The following is a 22,312-nucleotide window of genomic DNA, read 5'->3' on the forward strand; positions in this document are numbered from 1 at the left end:
AGCAGACAAGGTGAACCCATCCAGTGGTTACATGCACACACCAGCTGGGGCACGGGTCCTGCCCTCTCACTTGCTCTTGCCTCCGTGAGAGCTGGGAGTGTTCTCCCGCAGCAATGCCCTGTGCTTCTCCACCCAGGCTGTGCCTTCTCCCAGGAGGTAAGCTGAAGGCTTTACGTGGTTATTAACTTGAGCCAAAGGTGGTTGGAAAAACATTATTTTTTATTAAAACAAATATAGTCATAGAGGAAGGAGGACACAACATTCAATAGAATTTAAAAGCTATAAAATATTACACTTCAAAGAAATTACACCTGCGGGCCAGCTAATTTGGATGAAGCCCCCAGACCCTTTGATGGGCACATAGGCATCCTTCTCTGCCATTTAGAAGCATTTCCTGGAAACTGTGAGAATCCCCTTCACTTCACGAAGAGGACACAGAGGCTTGCTCACGAGCAGAATCTGAGCCAGAACAGTGTCCTTCTAGAACCCCACCCCTGGACACAAGGCCCCTCTAATACCAGCGTACCCTGATTACTATCATGCCAGAGTCTTTGAGGCATTCTTTCTAATTTTAAGATAGAACCTCTTTGTGTCTTGTTAAAGAAATTTCAAATTTCAGCCAGATGGGAGTGGGCACATTAGGGCAGTGGACCTTTCCCGCAGCCCTGAAATCGGTGCAGCCGCCAAGCCACCCTCTGTCGTGCTTTGTCACTTCTGCAGGATCCAGGGCACCCTGGTTCCCTCCTGAGGACCGACCCCCTGTGGCTACTGACCCTTCTGCCAACAAAAGGGTTCACGGTTTGCTTGGGCTCTTATTAATTCTGCATCCCTGGTGGGGGAAAAAAACAGAAACAAGAGCTCGGCATTATTCAGGGTCTTAATTAGGCCTGGCCTCTGCCCAGCAGGACACCATTTGCATAGACAATGTGACTCCATTGATATTCATGAATTCAAAAACAGAAGCTGCCCAAATGAGGAGTGTTTTCTCTCCAAGACCTCACATGCTCCATTAAAAAAGGCTTCTTCAGGCCTGCTTCATTGCCTGGAAATAAATATGGGGGTGGCCCCAGCGTGGGTCGGTCTAGGGGCTGTGGCAATGGGGGAGGGGGACGGGACTCCTGGTCCTCTCTCTAGACATGCAGGCTTTCAGAGAAGGTTGGTAATATACAGGGTCAGCTCTGTGTGCGTGTGTTTTGTGTATGTGTTTTGTGCATGGTTTGTGGTTGTGTGTGTGTGTGATGTGTATACGTATGTGTGGTATGTGTGTGCTGTGTGTATGTGTGTGTGTGTGGTACGTGTGTGATATGTTTGTGTGATGTGTATGTGTGTATTGTCTGTGGTGTGTGTGTTATGTGGTGTGTGTATTGTGTGTATGTGTGTGTGTGGTGTGTGGGGGGTGTGCGTGGTGTGTGTGAGGTGCGTGTATGAGATGTGTGTGTGTATGTGGTGTGTGTGTGGTGTGTTGTATGTGTGGTGTGTGTGGGGGTGTGTAATGCATATGTGTGTGTTGTATGTGTGGTGTATGTGTCGGGTGTGTGGTGTGTGTTGTGTGTTTATGTGGGGTGTGTGGTGTGTGGTTTGTGTGTGGTGTGGTGTGTTTGTGCATATGGTGAGTGTTGTGTGTTTGTGTGTGGTGTGTATGTGGTGTGTGTGGTATGTGTGGTGTGTGTGTTTGTATGTAATCTGTGTGGTATGTATGTGTGGAGTGGGGGTGTGTGGGGGGTGTGTGTGGGGGGTGTGTGTTTGTGTTGTGGTGGGTGTGTTTATGTGTATGGTGAGTGTTGTTTGTGTGGTATGTGTGTGTGTGGTGAGTGTTGTTTGTGTGTGGGGTGTGTGTGTGTGTTTTTTTTGGCTGTGGAGTCCTCTGATTTAGATTCCATAAACATGGAGTCTGGCCCAGAGGCCCTTCTGAGGCCCCTTACTCCTCCCATGTACCATCAGCATTCACGTGGTCACAAACTCTCCCCTTGTAAGGAATGGGAAAGTGGTTTAGATAGAAAAATGTCCTAACCTATCTTTAAGGCAGTGGCCTATTTACTGTGATGCTAATGCAGCAAATGAATCAGCTTCCTGATCCTTCACTTGCATGAGCCCTTTCCAAGTCCCTAGATCAATCTTGATATTTATAATTTTGTGTTCTTTTCTTTAAAAAGGGCCCAAATTTGCCAGACATGGTGGCTCATGCCTATAACACCAGCACTCTGGGAGGCCGAGGCAGGAAGATCACTTGAGGCCAGGAGTTGTAGGCCAGCCTGGGCAACATACAGAGACCCTGTCTCTACGAGAAAATTATTTTTAATTAGCCAGGTGTGGTGGTGGGCACCTGTACTCCCAGTTACGTTGGAGGCTGGATCGCTTGAGCCCGGGAGGTCAAGGCTGCAGTGAGCCGTGATTGCACCACTGCCCTCCAGCCTGGACAACAGAGGGAGACCATGTCTCTTAAAAAAAAATAAAACAGAAAGGAAAGAAAGAAGCCCAAATTGCATAAGAGTCAAGCCACACAAAACTTGGGTCTGTCCCTGCTGGAGGGCACTGTGGTTCTGTGTGTGGTAGGATTGACTTGTGGATTAAATCTTTTCTTTTTTGAAGAAAACTTAAGAGGACAGAGACTGGGAAGAGCAGGGCTTGGGGAAAAAAGGAGCCAGTTCCCATATCATGAAAGCTTAACTCAGTCCAGATGGCTGTCTGTGTAATTAACAGAAAAGCAATTGTAAGTGTGTACTGAAGTGTGTTAAGCATTTCTTGAGAAAGAGCAGAAAGTGTTATACTTTACACATGGTCTTCTAAATGTACCACCCAAGGGAAACTATTTTTCCCATTTTGTGAGTTAATAGGTGCAATGCAGACAAGAATTTCTTCCTTCTTCCTTCTCCCAGTTTTTACTGATAGGTAAATAGCTGCTCTCTCTGAAAGTTCCAACATGCACTAGCTAAGCCCTTTTTCTGTCCATTTAAGCATGCAAATATGATCTCAACCAGAAAAACAGAGCCGCAAACACAAGCTCCAGGCTCCCCCAAAATTTGCTTGGGCCAGTAAATATTTAGGCAAAGAGTAGATAAAAGTGGGTGTGATTTATCTCTTGAGGATTCCAGGAAGTGGGTACTATGTTACTATGTTTCTGATCACCCAATCCACTCTTCCCTAGTACATTGCCATATTTTATTTTCATCATGGGACTAATCGCCTTGTGATATCTCTTGTTCTGTTCTATTTGCTTACTGTTTAGACAATGTAATAGCTATAAGAGTAGATATCCTTTCTTTTCTATTTAACATGGTAGATTCATTTTTTTGGCTGGATTAATCCATACACCCATCCATCTATCCATTCATTTATTTAAAGAATATTTATCTTCTTAAATATTAAATATGATATTATATTATATAATATTAAATATCCTACCCAGCAAGGGGTAGGATAGCAGCCGTGTGAGCCCTCATGGAGCTTACAGACTGAGAGATCAGCTGAAACACTTGCCCTACTGTTCCTTCTCACTCTCTCATCCCTCCCAGTCCCCAACGAGTCAGGAGTGTGACACAAGGCAGGGTAAACACACTTACTCAGGTACTTCTCCAAAGCCTTCCAGAGGCTGTGCTTCAGCAGCGTAGATCTTGGCGTAATACCTGGCAGTATTTTGAACGTAGCATTCCTATATCACCAAAATACATAGAGAGCCCCAGTGACTACAGGAAATTCAGACAGTATTGCCCAGTAAGACTATTCCAGAGATTTCCCAGTAAGGTAAAGCCAATGAACTGACAAGCCCATCCCCTGGTTGGGGTCACAGAGGCAACGATTATTAGAACCTAGAGTTGGCCACTTAGGGAGGAGCTCTGAGACGTGAAGGAACTGTCCGGGTGGAGGTCAAGTGGTCTCCAGGACCAGGTGTCGCTGAACTATAAAATTTCTCTAGCCAGCAGGGCCGAAATTCACCCCAGAACTAAGGGGACTGGCCCCTCATCACGTCATCAGGTGGCACTTGGGGCACTACTGGGTTTCCTGTGAGATCTGCCATTGCAATCCCTTTTCAAAGGTGTAACTGGAGTAGTCAATAATGAACAGCACAAGATTTCTGCCTTAGGAAAAGCTAAGTGGATTCTGCATCCTACACTGTGGGGCTTTTCTGAGCGAGAATCCAGATGCTGGGAGGTTTTCCAAGACTGTGTCATATTTGAGATGGAGAGAATACTCAGAGAGAAAAGAAAAAAGCGGAGTGGATTGGGAGGAGAAAGGAGTACAATGGGCAGAATCCTATACTCAGAGAGCAGGGCTGCCTTCAGAAGCACAAAGTCCCACGTGGCAGTGCCGCAGGATCACGATGCTTAATGCTTGACTGTACCTGAGAGATTCATCTAAGTTTAACCTATGGATTTTAATATTTTAAATGTTTTAATTGTTTTGGATGTTTATGGTAAACATTTTAAAGGCGCAGAGCTGGTGAAAGACCCAACTTTCTTGATAGCTACACCAGTGCTGGTGTAAACAGTGAAATATGTGGACCAGGCATGGTGGTTCATGCCTGTAATCCCAGCACTTTGGGAGGCAGAGGCAGGAGGATCACTTGGAGCCCTCCAGGAGGTCAATACCAGCCTGGGCAACATAGGGAGACCCTGTCTCTGAAAAAAAAAATTAAAAATTAGTTGGGCATGATGGCATGCGCCTGTAGTCCTAGCTACTTGGGAGGCTGAGGCAGGAGGGTTGCTTAAGGCCAAGAGGCTGAGGCTGCTGTGGAGCTGTGATCATGCTACTGTACTCCAGCCTGGGGGACAGAGTGAGACACTATCTCAAAAAAGAAAAAAAGAAAAAAAGATGGAGTGAAATATATGGACCAAATATGTGGATAGGAGGAGGAAGGAGCGAGAGAAACTAAGGCTCTCCTGCCCTATCCTCTCACCTCGAGTTCTATGACTCAATAACACAGAGAAGTGGGAACTCAGCTAGAGACTTGGGTCCATCTCTCTTCTTATTTTATACACTACCATTAAACCAAACTCAGGAAGGCAGAAAACAAGACCAATGCTGACCCTTCTGGATATACCCCACCCCTCTCCCTCTCCAAAAAACAAACCCAAAAAAACACTCCAGCAACTAGTGCTGATGTTACCTGGCATCTAGTGTAGCTTAGAACCCCCACTTTCCATATCACCCTAGGTCCAAGTAGATTCAAACCCCTAGGGATGGCATAGGGCTTCTTAGAAACAAAATCAATTACATCTCGGGTTAGAACTGGTGAGGTGTCTCTAGGCATTGGCTGAGTCCCCAGTAGCTGGCATAAGGCCAAGAAATTACTCCTGAGAACTGAGAAGTGATCCCCAGCATTGAGATTGAATTGAAACCCCAAAAGAGGAAAAACACCCTTTCGAAGACATTCCCATTAATCCTGAGTCTGATTTTCATCTCGTCTTATCATGGGTGGCTCTCACACCAGAAGTGACAGCCTTTGGGCAGATGGACCCACCTGGGCAGCGAGTTTGTAGTTCCTTTGGATGAGCTCATCATTATTTCTGGTCCCATAGGCAACGGCATTATGCACCTTAAGCACACAGGCATGGCCAGGTTTGAAGACAGGCGTGAGGCCGTGCATCACTGTGCTGCGGAAGGCTTTGCGGTGAACCCCTTCTCCAAAGTGCAGCTCCTCCGTGACGATCTGGCCACGCAGGCGGCCCCCAAAGTAGCTGTCATGGAGAAAGTCTTCTTTGAAGATGAGTTGGCTGAATTCAATCTCTTCGCATCCTGAAACACAGCACAGCTTTGGTTGGAATGAATACCTCCCAGTCCTGCTCCTTGGCTAACTCCACATGGGGAGGGTCCCCACATAAGGACCATGACAAGGCTGACCTGCAGAACCAAGAGGGGGCAGCCACACTTACCCTTCCAAAGAGGCATAGCTAAAAGAAGAGATGAGTGGGTTGGTGAGGAGGAGATAGGTCATTGAATGAGAATGTGGGAACATCAGTGAGAGATGGGTTGGAGCAAAACTGGAAAGATCAGGAAAAGAATTCTAGACAGACCTGGAAAATGTAAGTGCAACCAAGCAAAGTAACAAAAGGCAAGTTGAAAAGATGGGAAAAGTGTAGAGGAGGGAAGAAAGACCAATGATAAGATCTGATAGTATCGGATCAACCTTTCTTTCATTATTGCCCCCCACCCCCCACAACCATGGAATCTTTGCTGGAATTTGTTTTAATTGCCTGCCATGAAAGTTTAATACCACAAATATACTATCTGTTTGCATACCGTATGTATATCTGTTCTTTATACAGAAAAAAAGAAACTTTTTTTTGCCTCCCAAGAACCAATGTTGGTCCTTTTGGTAGTAATACTGCCTCCACTGAGAAAGCATGTGATAAGTATAAGAAACAGGTAGCAATAAACAAAACCAAAAAATAATAAAAAGAATTGCCTTTGAAGAGAAATTGAAAAAAAAAGGTAGAGTTATTTTGGATTTATTTGTAAAAAGAAAAGTAGAATTATTTTGAGTTTTCTAGCAGCTGTTTTTTGTTTTGTTTTGTTTTGTTTTGTTTGCAGAGTGGATTCTACACATGGTTGAGATGACAGTGAATTTAATCAGGAAGGTCAATTTTAAACTAGAGATGACCCAATCAGACTTCTCATTCACTGAGAGAAGAAAATTAGGTGGCTTTCATTCTAATAAGATTGTTTGGATTTTTAAAATCCTTTCCACTTCTCAAAACTGATGAAAACTGACATCCTTCTGAATGTTTACAAGAAGAAAGAGATCATGGGTCGTGTGAAAAATCTTACTTCAATGTTTCTATATACAATGCTTAAGGAAATACTTTTCTCCTCCTTTCAAAATATTTCAAATCATGCGATTTGAGACTGATGGTAGCTATTAAAACTATAAGGAGACTGAAACTATTCTGATACGGTATTGATTAAGGTCTCGGCCTAATTACTGCCAGAAAGAAAGAAAGGGAGTGGGGTTTGGTGGATTTTCAAACAGAAAAACTAGGTGAAGAGCTAGAAGCTTCTGGAAGAAAGATGATATTCCTAAAGGTGCTCCTAGCATTTTCACAAAGGCTAGCAGAAGACTATGGGACCCCTGAATATGCCACCCTCAAATCTGCCTCTTTGGTAAAAGGATTGTTGAGCTGAAGGCAATTAAGACGAAGCAGAGGCAAGAAAGCTCTCTGCCTTCCCTCTATTGGCCTAAAATCAGGATATAAATTTATAAAGACAAAATATATTCTACTCCCCCTTCTACCAGGAAGAACAAAGGTTAATGACTGAAGACAACCTTAGACCCTGATGGGCCTGGAGATGGGCACCAGACATTAACAAGCATTAATGAGAATCCAGATGCTGGGAGATTTTCCAGGGCTGTGGAAATGCCTTTCCACAAGCTACTGCCCTTACCTACACAAAGTCCTTCCCTCTGCCCTGTTACTTCTCTAAAAATGCACCATTCTTTGTTGTAGATGCTGTATAAGCTGGAATTCAAACCCCTTCTTAAATGAGCACTTCTGGAGTATCTCCCATGTATATATGAATTATACATGTTCATAAACTTGTTTGATTTCTCTCATTAATCTTCTTTTGTTACAGGGATCTGTTCCAACTAAGAACTTATGAGGATTGAAGAATAAATTATTTTTCTTCCCCAATAACTCCTACTGAGTAACCTGTCCTAGGTTTCTGGAGAGAACTGGGTTGGAGCTGCAGGAAAACAGGCAAATGGGACATTTTCTCAGATAAAGTTTTAGGCAATAGCTGGATCACAGATTTTACTCTAAGTAACAGAACCAGGAAAAAAATTAATTGATGGAGAAAAGCACAGTTTTATTTTAACAGTTAAATTTAAAAATTAGGTGAGAAAATAGAGGGAATGCTTCTCTGTATCCCAAACCTTCTCAGTTCCATTCTAGTTGTATGATTAATTTTAACAATTCGGCTTCTAATACCACTTACAGAGTATAGGAAATGTTATATGTACATACACCAGAGCCCAATAAACATGTATTATATCTGCCATATCCTGTCTTCCTTCAAAATCCTCACATTTCTAAAATTTAATTATTAAAAGTAAAAAGTTTGTGCATCTTATGCTTTAAAATTCAGCAAATCTAATTAACTGAAGATGAAAGTTGGTCCAGGCCGTATGCTTAGAAAGTAGGAAGGAAAATTTGTTTGTATAGTACTATATGTGGTATAATTAACAACCCCGTCTATAATTTCCAACAGAAATGCTTATTTGACAAAGATAAAGCCATGAAAGAAAAAATAAAATCTTAGACCTATTCTTTGTCTCTTGAAAATCCTGCAGGGCAAGAGCTGGAGTTCTAGGTGGAACTTTCCAAGCTGAAACTCATCTATTGGGCCTTCCTTTGCAGAAGCAGAAGGTATAGACTCTGTAGCTCTGCAGAAATCGGAAAGGACAGCCTGTCCAAAACTGTCTTCCGCAGCGATGGCTGAAATGAGTGCGTCCTCTTGGTTAGAGTTTGCACCTCTTTTAAAGTGAAAGATGGAGGTAAGATTTCGTCCTTTAGACCAATTTCTTCCCTGGTAAGAGTAATGAAGGTAACAGAACTGAGCACCTGAGGGGAGGCTCAGGAAAAGCACGAGTGTAGCAGTGCAAGTCTCCGGTTGTGAAGAAGGTGCAATTTTCTTTGCAGCTTTGCAGAGCCATCCGTTGCCAGGACTCACACTCCATGCTGCCTAAAGTCCCTGAGAGGTGGCAGTTCCATGAGAAAGAATCAAGAAAGGCCAGGTGCGGTGGTTCACACCTGTAATCCCAGAACTTTGGGAGGCCAAGTCAGGTGAATCACCTGAGGTCAGGAGTTCCCGACCAGCCTGGCCAACAGGATGAAACCCCATCTCTACTAAAAATAGAAAAAAATCAGTCGAGTGTGGTGGCAGGTGCCTGTAATCCAACTACTTGGGAGACTGAGGCAGGAGAACTGCTTGAACTTGGGAGGTGGAGGTTGCAGTGAGCCGAGATCTTGCCATTGCACTTTAGCCTGGGTGACAGAATGACACTGTGTCTCAAAAAAAAAGAATCAGGAGAGACTCATTGGAATCCACCAGACAGACTCGTCAAATGAGTGTTGGGAGATCCAAACGCCTCACTGAGGTTCCTTGCTACACCCATACATTGTGAAATCCAAACCGTGTGGATACCTGCAGCCACTGGTTACAAAGACTGCTCCGAGGTGCAGAAAAGCAATCTACAAATATATTCATAAAACATAATAACATTATTAAATTGGGCTTCATTTTGTCCATCATTCATTTCCAACTTTCTCATGAGCTTAGCTTCATTAGTTTTTAAATTAGAGACCATCTTGTAAAAGATTATTTATTCCTCCTATAGAGAATTAAATTAATACTGTTTAGTGAGATAGTCCTCTGAATTTTAAAAAAAGTGTGATTAAAAGTAATTTTCCAAATTAGCTGGGTGCAGTGGTGAGCACCTGTAGTCCAGGCTACTCAGGAGGCTTAGGTGGGAGGATCATTAGAGTCCAGGAGGCCAAGGCTGTAGTGAGCTATGATTGTGCCCCTGCACTCCAGCCTGGATGAAAGAGTGAGACCCTGTCTCAAATAAATAAAATAAAAGTAATTTTCAGCTTCTTTATCTGAAGGTACAAGGATAGGGAGGGGACAGGAGTTACTTCCCCAGCCAGGTGAGTCAGTGAAACTGACACCCCCAGTCACAATGGGTCCAGAAGCTGGGAGAAGGTGATGTCATCAGGGTTCAGACCCAAGCTCTATGGCTGGAGTCACTGGGCTATAGCGGTGGTACCATTTCCACCAAATGGCCAGTAGCTCATCCCCACTGGGGTCTCTCGCCTGACTAGTAATCCTTGAGAAATGAGCTCATGCAAACCTAAACCAATAAAACCATAGCAAGTGTCTGAGATGTGAATGCCAATCAATGCTAAGAAGCTGATGAAACAGAGACTCCCTTCTGAGAGTCTTTTTATTTTCTGAAGTATTAGGAGGAAGGGGATTCTTTTGCATATTTTGCCTTCTGGGGAGATGACAGCAGAAATGGAGGAAGGATTTTAAATTATAACACACGTATGCTACACACTAAAGACGGGTATTTAGCATCTGAGCGGGTTCGTGAAGAGCTTGTATTTAAGTTTACTATTTTGGGTTAATATCACAATATTTGCTAGGCCATTTCTTTTTCTTTCTTTCTCTTTTTTTTTTTTTTTTTTTTTTTTTTTTGAGATGGAGTCTTGCTCTGTCACCAGGCTGGAGGGCAGTGGTGTGATCTCGGCTCACTGCAACCTCCGCCTCCCTAGTTCAAGCCATTCTCTTGCCTCAGCCTCCTGAGTAGCTGGGATTACAGGCGTGTGCCACCATGCTGGGCTAATTTTTGTATTTTTAGTAGAGATGGGGTTTCACCATGTTGGCCAGGATAGTCTTGATCTCTTGACTTTGTGATCCCACCCGCCTTGGCCTCCCAAAGTGTTGGGATTACAAGCGTGAACCACTGCGCCTAGCCTATTGCTAGACCATTTCCAAGTTGAGATCTCAGTTTCTCGCTTTTGATGCACTGGATGTGACTGCATTTTGATTACTTTTATTACCTGTTTCTGCAGAGATTTCAGGCATTCTGTTTGTTTTAAAAATCAGTACATGCAGTAAATTTTTAAGATGCTAGTTCAATTAACTGTCAGAATTTATCCATATTTCTCCTAAAACTGATCGTGGATCCTCCCCTGTGCTGAAAGTCATGGTCACATGGGGTGAGGCTGGACCACCGTGCTGTGTGGAGCTGGCCTTCTGCAGCTCCTGAGAGCCGATGACGGGCGGCTCTTCCCAGTCCCATGATGTGTGATGTCACACTGATGGTTTAAAAGTGGCCACACTGAGAGTATTTACATCATGGAAATTGTAGGACTCAGAACTTCCCCAACCCTCAGCATGTTAAATATTTACCCCAGCACACCACAGGCAAGGGTGGGCGTGGGTGGGCGTAGGTGGGTGAGTAATTCTCCTTAAGAGGGAAGACACGGCAAACACAGATCCCACCAAACTGTGGAAAACTCGGTGGGCGGCCCAGGGACAGCACAAACATTCATGAGCAGCAGTGTTAGGCTGTGGCTAACACCAGGTGCCAAAAGAAAGCAGAGAAACCCATCTTTTGTTTTCCTTAAGACACAAATGAATGGAGTGATCCTCCAGACACTTGGCTGTCTTTGGGAATCTGCTCAGCTAGTCAAACTGAAAGGAAAATTGAACAAACAAAACAAGCTGTAATAAGTCCCAGTAGCTGAAAAATCCCATGCAGAAGGGCTGAATGCAAGACCGATGCTTAAAGGGAAAAGTCATAATCCAAACTCCCCCTCTACGTGTTCCCCAAAACTCCACTGCTACAGTGTAGCATCCAGTTCTGGATATCTGTAGTCTAATGAACTTACAAGAGGAAGTATGGCCCTACATTCACATTGAATTGGCTCATGAATTGTCATTCATTTCTCAAGTCACGCCATAGCTCTCCTTCTTGGTTGGAAGAGTCCATAGGGTTACTGCTTCTACTCTTTACTCTGGGAGCTATTTTATGCTTTACAGTAAGCCCATTTCCTCTGGCAGGTCAACCCTAACTGACTTACCTTTAGCATCCTGGCGACTTGACAGCTGTTTGAGAACTAGAAGAAGACAAAGCAGAGAATGGCTTCAGTACAAATGTCCATTGTGAATGGGCAGGGGCCAGTGGTTTTACATTGAAAACTGAAAAGCTGTGGTTTACCTTCAGCTGTGAGGTTAAATTCAGCAGTCACTTTTCCGTAGCTGTTCTTAATGCAGCAGTAATACAGGCCCTGGTCCTTTGGACTGGCTTGGACGATGGCAAAGGAAACAGTGGAGTTGTCCCCTGCACTGCAATGAGGAATATTCACATTGACACGCTTCATCGTTCTACTGTTGCATTTTTTTCTAATATACTTAAGGAGAAAGAAGCTAAGACTTCCCTGCTCACGTTTTTAGCGAATGAGCTGCCCAAAGGGCAAAATCATGATCAGCTGTTTAAATAACTGATGTCTCCACAGAGGAGAGTCATTACATTTTGGCTAACACGCTCACTCCAGTAAGCAATAGGTTTAACTGCCATGAGTAGAGCAAAGAATTGAAATTGTGAATTCTGGGAGCTGTTGTTAACATTTCTGCTCAGGATTCAGCTCAATTATGTGACTAATCCGGGTGTCCTGTGCTTGAAGGAAAGTCTGATAACTCCAAACCCAAACTTATACAGATACAATAAGGGACAAGAGAAAACGGGGTTCTTAGCTTTATGCTACATAAGGATTCATGACTGAGGGCCCCTTTGTAATAGTGTCCTGTACTCCCCTAGTGAGGTACCAACCATCCAACTATTCACTCACCCAAAATTATTAAGTTCCGGTCACTGTGCTATGAAAACTAAAACTGGTGGTGGTGGTCGTATTGGTGGTGATGATGACAGTGATGATGATGCTGATAGCTAATGTGCACTAAGCATTTGGTATGTACCAGGCATTGTGCCAAATCACATAAAGATCAATTTCATGATGTCCTCAGAACAACCTAATGAGAGAACTATGTTTACTATTCTCAGTTTGCAGATGAGGAAACTGAGGCATAGAAAAATTTAAGCAAATGATTTTGACCTCATTAAACTGCCTTCCCAAGTAAATTATGGTTCCTGCCCTCAAGTCTGGGATAATTTGAAACATAGGGAGAGCCACATATTTATTCTAAAGTCTCAAACAAAAAACTTACTCTACAGCAAAAAAAAAAAAAAAAAAGGATATTCAAATGTTGTTCTGGTTTTGTTCTTTAAAATGAAATTTGTTTAAACATTCACCAAGATTCTGTGTATGTATGTGTATACATGTGTGTGGTGTACATTTTAGCTTGGGTTCGTTTCATAGTTTAGCAACAAAAATTCACCTAGCTTGAGTTTGTCTCAGTTGCATGTTCAAAAAAAGTGTTCATTATTGGTTGGTTTTTCAATAGACTTCAAGCCTCCAATATATACATTCATTCCCTGGAATATACCAGTGGCTTAAAACGAAGTTCACTAAACCATTCTACTTCCTTCATTCCTGGGGTCTCTGAACATATCCCATTGTATGGTTAAAACTGGATGTGAACAAGTCCAGTTATAAGGGGAAGATTTCTGGACAGGGCAGTAAAACAGAGTGGGCCACAGAGGAGGCTTGTGGAAAGTCCTTTTCCAAGGCTCTAGGATTGGCACAGCCTTTCTGTCACTGAAAGGGGCAGGCAAGGGCTACCCGAAGGGCTGGGGGCTGAACTGGAACTGTCCCATGAACATCTTCCTTCCAGCCTAGAAATTCTCTGACACTTGACCCAGGACCATGAAGACCGTTTTTCCTGGCTTGGCCCATGGTCCCCACCCAAGGCTTTCTTCTAGAAGGAATACATGTAGGAGTCAGAAAGGTCTGGATCTCAACCCTGAGGCCGACCTCAGGTGTGCTATATAGCCTGTCACCCTCAGTTTCCTCCTCTGTGAAAGCAGAATGAGCAAGATCACTGCTCAGATGTGTCATGAGGAGTAACGTGTCATGACACCGGCGTGTGAAGCTTCAGCGAAAAGCCCAGTGTTGAGTGTGGTCACGAGTCATTACTTTGTGGTGAGCAGTAGTATTAGTGGGGAACGGTAGTATTAGTGTGCTTTCTCCATGAAACAAAACTACCTCAGAAGTCCCAAAGAGTTCTATCCAACATTTGTGGAGTATCTGCTCTGTGCTTAGTACTGGGGGATTCAATGATGAAAAAGAAAAAAAAAAAAAGGCATAGTCCTTGCCCTTGAGGGTCTTCTAGTCTGGGAGGAAATGGACAAACAGAAAATACCAATACAGCTGTAGAAAGCAAGAACAAGTGATCTTGTGCCTTTTTTAACCAAGAGGGTAAGTTCAGTTTCATATCCTCTTACCCTGTAAGGGACAAATCTTTTTACCTTAAGAAATGGCCACAGACAGCAGAACAGCAGTGGTGATTAGCTGTGCAGACAAATGCAAAAGAAGCCCATGTCCAGAGTGTGATCAGAGGAACACAAAGAGTGAAGTTGGCTGCAGGGAGAGGGTGCTTAGCATGGGGACTTCTCTGAGAGATCCCATCATCCATCACCAGCCCTAAGGAGCCAGGGCTTGGCAGCACCCCCACCCACCACTCAGTCTGGGCTGAGAAGTCCTCGGGTTGTTTCTCCCAGGGCCATCCAAGGAGATCCTCCCATCCCAGCAGCCAGCTCCTCATCCACTGGTTCCCAGCGGGAACAACATGACCTGTGCTCCATGACCTTGCTCAGCTATCAGTAGAGCCACCCCACGTGGACAGCTCCCTTTCAAAAGCCCAGGGAACTCGGAAGGACCTCTCTCCCCAGAGTGGAGAATGGGTTCCTGGTTACCAAGAAGGTACTGATGGCCAAATAACACCAGAGGGTGCCACCTTGAGGTCTCCATGGAGCCAAGACATGCCACTGCTACACAGAGACTCAAACCAAGCTACCACTTTCTTCTTCTTAGTTTCTTCGAAGTATATTAGTCTTGCCCTACCCACGAGAAAGTCTTCTGACACCTAATTTCCACGCTTTAGCCTGTTAAGGAAAGTACCCAAAACTCGTGCACAAAGACAGGAGGAGGTTCACAGTCATTGTTCAACAGGATCACTTGAGGATGATCTAGTGAAAGGAGAATGCTTTGCTATTTCCCATTTACACAGAACCCACTCAGACACTTGAAGTTACAGGTTAACTTTTAGTTTTCTGTGCAGTAGAAAAGATAACTCCCAAAGTTTATTACCTGTCAAACATTAGCCAGTGTTATATCTATTTCAAAATGTATTTCCGCATTCCTTTGCCTGATGGACTATCTAAATCTTCATTCCTCAAATGCTCCTTTGAACAACTCTTGCCATTGTACAGGTTCCCTCATGATTTAGTAAGTTCAAGAAGACCTTTGCTCCACGTTCATATTATATTTGAGAGATTTCAACTCTTTGAAAATGATACAAGACAGTGACATATTTCATGGAGGCACAAGTGAAGGGAAACGCTGGACTGGAAGTAGGCATGAGAGAAATTAGCAAACATTTGAAAACCCACTTGAAGTAATATAAATGATCTCTCAATAAATAAATGAATTATGACTCTTAAATATTCTCAAGTGTTAGCATGGAGAAAGCAAATGGGTTCAACTAAGCCAGACACTGTCACCAAGGAGAAATGAAGCAAACATCACTAGGAATCAAAGGCCTTAGCCACGCATCATCAGTAAGTAGAATGCGTACTAATGACATATGCTCCCCAGGGGAAGGTTAGGTTTATGGTAAATACACATCAAAGGGAAAAGGGACCCGCAAATATTCAAGTGGTAATTCTGAGCTCAGAGCAAGGCTGATGAATGTGGAAAAACAGTGAAAATACTGGTTAATTGCTCTTGGCTGACAGCTTCAGAAAATAATTTAAAATGAATAATTAGTACCTTTTTAAGTGAAGCTCTAGGGAACCTCCTCGACTTAAAAAGCAAACCATTTCTTTTCCATTATAATTCTTCTTAAGCCATACCTAAGACAGGCAGGGTAATGGTAACATTTTAGGCAAAGTGGTTATGCTATTAATTACAATCCAGTTAGATGCTCTGGAGTGATGTTAGTAGAAATGAAATCATAGCTCAAGTATTCCATGATTACATTTGAGAAATAGTTTCCAGACATATGTTCCAAGCAGACATATATGATTTAATTAAACAGAAAACTCAGATTTTCTCACTTTTTCAATCTACTGGTGACAAAATTAAGGGGATTGGAACCCCTCCCATATCTTAGGGAGCTAAACTGGGAACCCTTTGGCAGACGGTTATTTGACTTTTGAACCAGGTGATTTGTTTCTAGATTGTCAGATGAAGCTTGAATTCATCAGTTCACTTGAACAAGCATTTATTGCCAAGAAAAGCTGCTTAAGGAAGCCATTAATCAGGTTCATTCCACAGGGGATATTCTTGGCAATGATTCTCACGCTCATCTCTCGCCTCCTCATTCTTCTCTCCTTTATTATCTTAAGGACATGGCCAGATGCGGTGGCTCACTCCTGTAATCCCAGCACTTTGGGAGGCCGAGGCAGTTGGATCACTTGAGGCCAGGAGTTCGAGACCAGCCTGGGCAACGTGGCAAAACCCTGTCTCTACTAAAAATACAAAAGAAAATTAGCCAAGCATGGTGGTGTGCTCCAGTAATCCTAGGTACTCGGGAGGCTGAGGTGGGAGGATCACCTAAGCCCAGGAGGTGGAGGCTGCAGTGAGCCGTGATTGCACCACTATACTCTAGCCTGGGAGATGGGAGTAGGACCTTGTCTCAAAAATAAAAATAAAAATCGTAGGGACCCAGAAATAAACAGGTTTTCCCATCTTAGTGATGGCTGCTGGTCACCCTCAATAGCTATTACTTTTCTGTAACCTCATAGATTGCTGTTGTTGTTGTTTTTATTCATCTTCTTAGCTTTGTTTGACCTTTATCAGATTGCTGGGAATTTATGAAACAGAAAACACACCCAAGTTAAATTCACAGACATACAGATGAGAGCTCTTTAATCTTAGGACCACAGAACCTCAGACTAGAATATCATTTGACATGTTCCTTCCCCTGATTTAAAAAATGTAGTGAAAGGTTGTGTGACTTCCCAAAACCCCAGAACTCAATGCTGGCAAAACCTGGGCAAGAATCCTCCATCATTTTCCCCATCCAGACACTTGTCTTCCAATATTTAATCTTTTTTAATATTGTGGATGTGGAATCTCTGCTTCAATTTTCCTTTTCATGTCCTATAATTTATTCTTTTTTTTTTTTTTACAACCATGTTGTGAAATAAACAAGCAACAACTGTGAAAAGTAACCAGGGAAAAACATCGCACCTTCTCTGTACTTGGGCTATGGACTTTGAATCTTTTGTCCAGCAGATAGTAGAATCTTCATGAATTTCTGCAAATTGGCAGCTTAATTTTACATTTCCAGAGTGTTCAGGGAACATCTCAGCTTGGATCTTTTTCAGTAACACTGGAGCTAGAAACAAGAGATTTGAAGGTCAGTGTAGCAAAAGACTTTCCCATTTCATACCGTTTAATTCTCATAACAATCCTGAAAGACAGGAATATTAATTATTATCCCCAACTATGGAAGTGAGAATTGAGTCTCTGAGGGGAGAGGTGGCTTGCCTAAATAGTCGGAAAATTAACAAATCAATCTAATAGAAAATGCTCACTTCCATCACTTAAAATTCTTTAGGTGCAGCCTGTAATGCTTTAAGTGAAATAGAACTTCAGAGATTTTTTTCTAAAGGGGATGAGAGGTGGGAGGATTTTAGATATCTAGTCTATAGGATCTCATCCAAATAAAGATTTTTTAAATGATTACCAGATCATCCAGGTCGAAATCAGAGCTAGGAATTAGGGAGCAGAATAAAATCTGGATTATGCAAAAAACTACAGCTAAGCCCCCAAAATGTAAAAGACGCTTCAACAATAGGTTATTGGCTGAATAATACTCATGCATCTTTTTCCTTTTATCACACTTGTCTTTGCTGAAGATAACCTAGTAGATTGGAGTAATGTCTGATATCAACCTCATTAGCAAAAGAGAATAGAAGCAATAAGGAAACAATTCCCACCTGTTGGGCTGAGACCTTTGAAATATCACCTCAGTATCAATATCAGTGAGGAACAATTAGCATGCTAATGTGTAATTAGCTAGAGCAGCCACTGGGCGGCAGCCTAGACATTAGAACAAGACAAGGATGAGGCCCCTGTCCCGAGTGGTCGTAACAATTGGGTAGGAAATGAGATTACTGCAGATGTGGTGTGAGTCTATCACAAATTAAGTAGCATAACTCCACAGCGTTGGTAACACAAAAGAGTACATCAGTACAAAACATATGTAATCCGTAGCCAAACCAAGATCACCAATACTGAGACTTTGCTCCACTGCCTCAAATTATACTACGGTGAAAATATCCATGAATTCAAGGTGCTTCTCATCTCTCCTTGGCACCAGCAGATGCTAGGATGACAGAATGCATATTTAAAAGCTAATTCTCTACCCAGGAAGTGATAATGGGCCTGTTGGGTAGCAAATCTTTCAACCAGAGAGTAACCAAGACTGCTAACAGTATCCTGGGAGCCAAGTGGATAATTGAGAGAGAGAGAAAATGTAACAAGTACATATTGATGGCAAACCCGCATCAGTGCATTTGGGCCTGCTGGCTCCTGCCCAAGCTGAGACCATGTTCAGGTTCACAGTGTCAAACTCTTGGTCCAGGTCTCGACCAAGCCCACCTCCTCACCTGGGCCATTTCCTAGAGGGTCTTTCCAACACCATGCAGTGGCCGGCTTCATGGGTGATTTGGGGACACCTAAATATTCCTAAGCCTGCCAGAACCTGTTGTATTGAACACAGGGAAAATTGGGGGATGGCGGGAAGGGCATGATATGGGCAGCAGAACTGAATGATGGATGGTCTGTGGGAGATTTGAAGCTTGTTTAGCCAAGGGGCTTTGGGCTTTGGATAGGACCCCTGTCTATGTGAGACAGAGGTGGAAAGTGCAGCTGAACGAGCTCAAAGGAGACCTGGAGTGCAGCTAGTTTTGTCTTCCTTGTGCAGGTTGGCCTAGTGTTGAGGGAAAACGGTAGTAAAGTCCCCGGTGAATAAAAAGTTTCTGTTGTACTAAGCTTTGGACATCAAAAACAATTACTCAGGCCTAGCACGGTGGTCCACACCTGTAATCCCAGCACTTTTGGAGGCCGAGGCAGGAGGGTCACTTGAGGCCAGGAGTTGGAGACCAGCCTGGGCAACATAGCAAGACCCCATCTCTAGAAAAAAAAATTAGCCAGGTGTAGTGCGCATGCCTGTAGACCTAGCTACTTAGGAGGCTGAGGTGGGAGGATCGGTTGAGCACAGGAGTTCAAGGCTGCGGTGAGCCATGATCTCACCACTGCAATCCAGCCTAAGTGACAGAGCGAGACCCTGTCTCTAAAGTAATAATAATAATTTTTAAAAAACATTACTTAAGGTTTATTTCTTTTGTAATGATCCAAGTCACTGCTCCCCTCATCCTAACTCCCGCCCCACCAGTTAACTGGCGGGAATGCATTAAATCTGTGCTCCTTTGGGGATAGCAGGGTGGGTACCAGACTGCTGGGTAGGGCACAGTCAAGGTGTCAGCCAAGGGGTCTGAAGTGTACCAGCCGGAAAGCAGTGACGAGGACTCAGGGTCTTACAAAAGCCATCACCACAAGAAGCAAGGAGAACTTCCTAATCTGGTGTCTTCCTTGTGGCAACTTTTGTTATTTTTAAGCAATGAAATTGCTGTCACTTACACTGAGAAAACAAAATAAAAAACCTTTGAGTGCTCGATGGTGGAGTAGATTCTTAAAGGAATTGGCCCACAGCTAGAAACCTGTAACGAACAACTAGAAGGTGATAAGTTGAAAAAGAAAAAAAGGACGGGCATGGTGGCTCATTTTGGGAGGCCGAGGCGGGCGGATCACAAGGTCAAGAGATCTAGACCATCCTGGCCAACATGGTGAAACCCCGTCTCTACTAAATATACAAAAATTAGCTGGGCATGGTGGTGCACACCTATAGTCCCAGCTACTCGGGAGGCTGAGGCTGGAGAATCGCTTGAACCGGGAGGTGGAGGCTGTAGTGAGCCGAGATTGCAGCACTGCACTCCAGCCTGGCGACAGAGCAAGGCTCCGTCTCAAAAAAAAAAAAAAAAAAAAGGCTGTTGTCAAGGGCTGGCCCTCTGAATGCTGCCATTCCAAAAGGTAAATGCTGGAAGAGAATTATTTTTCCTGTCTCTTGTCATCATCTGTGTTGATTCGTATGGATTAGTGCCCACAGTGGATTCATATTAGATAAATATTCAGTGCATTCATTATCAAAGTCACCATGGAAAATAACATGTCCTTAATAAATGGATGAACATGTTGGTCAAGCAGTTATTTCCCATCAGTCGATGGCCCTTCCAGTGCAATAACCTAATGCTGGTTTGTAGTTAGATCAGGGAGCTGTGATCCTAAAGTGGGTGCCAGTGTTCCAGAAACCCGTTCTTCTAATTTTCTCTGCAAAGAAAATCCCCACATGAGAGGGGAGAGGTTGGCCGCCAGTGGCAACTGCTCCGAAGCTGGGAAAGGACTGCAGGGTCAGAACCTACCCCGGCGTGGGCAAAACCTGCCTGGGACTCCCATTTGCCTGCTGACTCAAGGGTAACTCTGGTGAACCTCCCCCGCCTGCTCCATCACCAGATGACTCCTACCTTCTGGCCGAGGCCCTGAGTTCTTCAGAGAGGAGGAGCTGTGGACGCCAGCACCACTCTTTCTCCTAATGTTAGGTTGGTATCAACTCAGACACAATGATCTTTTGCCTGAACTAAGCTCTTTATTTATTTCATGAGCATACTGGGCATAAGCATTGCCTCATTTTTTATTTAAAAACACTAATTTAAAAAAACAGTAACTAACAACCATGAGAGCTGTGTTAGGCCATGTGCCATTCAAATTGCTTTGCATTTGTATACCTGAGAGGAGTCTTATCATTAGCACTCCCATTTTACAGGTGGGGAAAGTCAGGCACCCAGAGGCTAAGGCATTTGTCCAGGGCTATCCAGGTACTGCCAGAGGCCAGACTTGAACCCAAGCCATATAACTCCTAATCTATACCCTAAACCACTGTGATACAACTTGCCCCAGATGGACCCAAACACCCGCTAGCATCTCTAACTGAATCTTTGCCTCTTAATGGCCTCTGTGTTGTGGATGTCATGAGTAACAACCCTTCAGTGGTCTGGCCTGGAAAAGTCTTGGTTGTCTCTACCCTGTAGTCTCCGGCAGGGCCCTCTCAAGACAAGGCTGGCTGCCCTCGCATCTACCTGCTTTGCTCAGACCAGTGCCTCCCAGAAGGCTGCATGCTCGGTCTTTGAAGCCTTTAGTGCAATGGCAAGGTTGTGCTGCAGCTGAAATCAAAGTCTTTGACAGCGATTGATTTCAACACTGCCTATCTGGACAGTCCTCTTACCCATGGGTAACTTGGAAAGTCATGGGCAAGAATTCCAAAAAGGTTGTTTTGCTTGTCTACCTTTACCTGCAAAGAAACCCCCATCCCCAAACAGGGGGGTTGAGGCTGATCCCCAGAGGCAATCTATTCAGCCTCTGGGCTGAAACCACTTTTGAGAGCTTTTGAAACATTGCTTCATTCTATTTAATTTTTTTTTTTTTTTTTTTTGAGACAGGGTTTTGCTCTGTCACCCAGGCTGGAGTGCAGCTGGAGTGTGGTGGTGTGATCACAGCTCACTGCAGCCTCGACTTTCTGGGGTCAGGTGATTCTCCCTCCTCAGCCGCAGAGTAGCTGGGACTACAGACTTGCGCCACCATACCCAGCTAATTTTTTGTATTTTTCGTAGAGATGGGGTTTCGCCATGTTGCTCAGGCTGGTCTCAAACTCCTGGGCTTAAGCAATCCTCCTGCCTCGGCCTCCCAAATTGCTGGGATTACAGGTGTGAGCCACAATGCTGAGCCATTCTCTTTAAATATGCTTTAAAATATAGATACTAATAACCTGATTGGATACTTCCAAACTCTTCAGAAGGCAGTTTTGTCTTTAAACCTTTCTGCAACAGGGGTTAGGACCCATTTGATGGGATGGGAATAACAAACGCCAGCCTCAAAGTCTAAGGACTCAGGTTAAGAGAGGAGAAAATTCTTCCTTTCTGATCAAACAGCCATCCATAGCTTTTCGCTCCAGAGCACACAGGCCACTGTAGCTTGCTGCAATATTTTCTCTTCTGACTTCTACCAGGGTGTGTGGGGAGGGAGAGAAGAGCTCTGAAATAAAACAGGCTAAAATTTGGTCTATAAATGGAATTTGGGACTGAAATGATTCCTTAGACAAAGTAGAATTAACTGCAATTTCAGGACTTTTTTTTTTTTTTTTTTTTTTAACAGCATCATAGGTAGAGGTTGATCAAGGACTTTTGAGGCTCAAGTGGTCTGAAACCTAGAACAGAGACCCCAGAGAACTTTAGATTTAGATAAATGGGAAGGGTGAGTTGAAAAGAAATGTTATACTCAAATTTGGAAGAAAAACCAAGGTTCAAGGAAGCTATTTTTAATGAAAAATCAGTGATTAAAGAGGAGAATCCCAATTTGTACCAAAATATTCATTTCCGCAAATCCTGCTTAGTGCATGGTCTATTTCATTATACTAATTAGCTACACTGATGAATGCTTCTGTTTATATTTTTAAATAGATTTTGTAAAAGAGGATAATTAAACGGAAAACCACCTTCATCACATTC

At 43.6% G+C, this 22,312-nt stretch overlaps 1 protein-coding gene across 5 annotated transcripts in view; it reads right to left on the reverse strand.

Annotated features, from left to right (window-relative positions):
- ALPK2 (alpha kinase 2) overlaps positions 1-22,312 on the reverse strand; it is a 157,773-nt gene that overhangs the window by 40,551 nt on the left and 94,910 nt on the right. For 4 of the 5 annotated variants that reach the window (XM_054461175.2, XM_054461173.2, XM_054461174.2 and 1 more), the window contains 5 exons: positions 16,878-17,025; positions 11,723-11,850; positions 11,586-11,621; positions 5,459-5,733; positions 3,561-3,649 (listed from right to left, as the gene is read on the reverse strand). In XM_054461175.2, coding sequence (XP_054317150.2) covers positions 3,561-3,649; positions 5,459-5,733; positions 11,586-11,621; positions 11,723-11,850; positions 16,878-17,025 — 676 coding nt within the window. Of the gene's footprint in view, positions 1-208; positions 830-3,560; positions 3,650-5,458; positions 5,734-11,585; positions 11,622-11,722; positions 11,851-16,877; positions 17,026-22,312 lie in introns of those variants that run through there. The other variant, XM_054461176.2, reaches the window with a different exon arrangement.

This window comes from Pongo pygmaeus, chromosome 17, assembly GCF_028885625.2.
Source record: "Pongo pygmaeus isolate AG05252 chromosome 17, NHGRI_mPonPyg2-v2.0_pri, whole genome shotgun sequence".
NCBI lineage: Eukaryota > Metazoa > Chordata > Mammalia > Primates > Hominidae > Pongo > Pongo pygmaeus.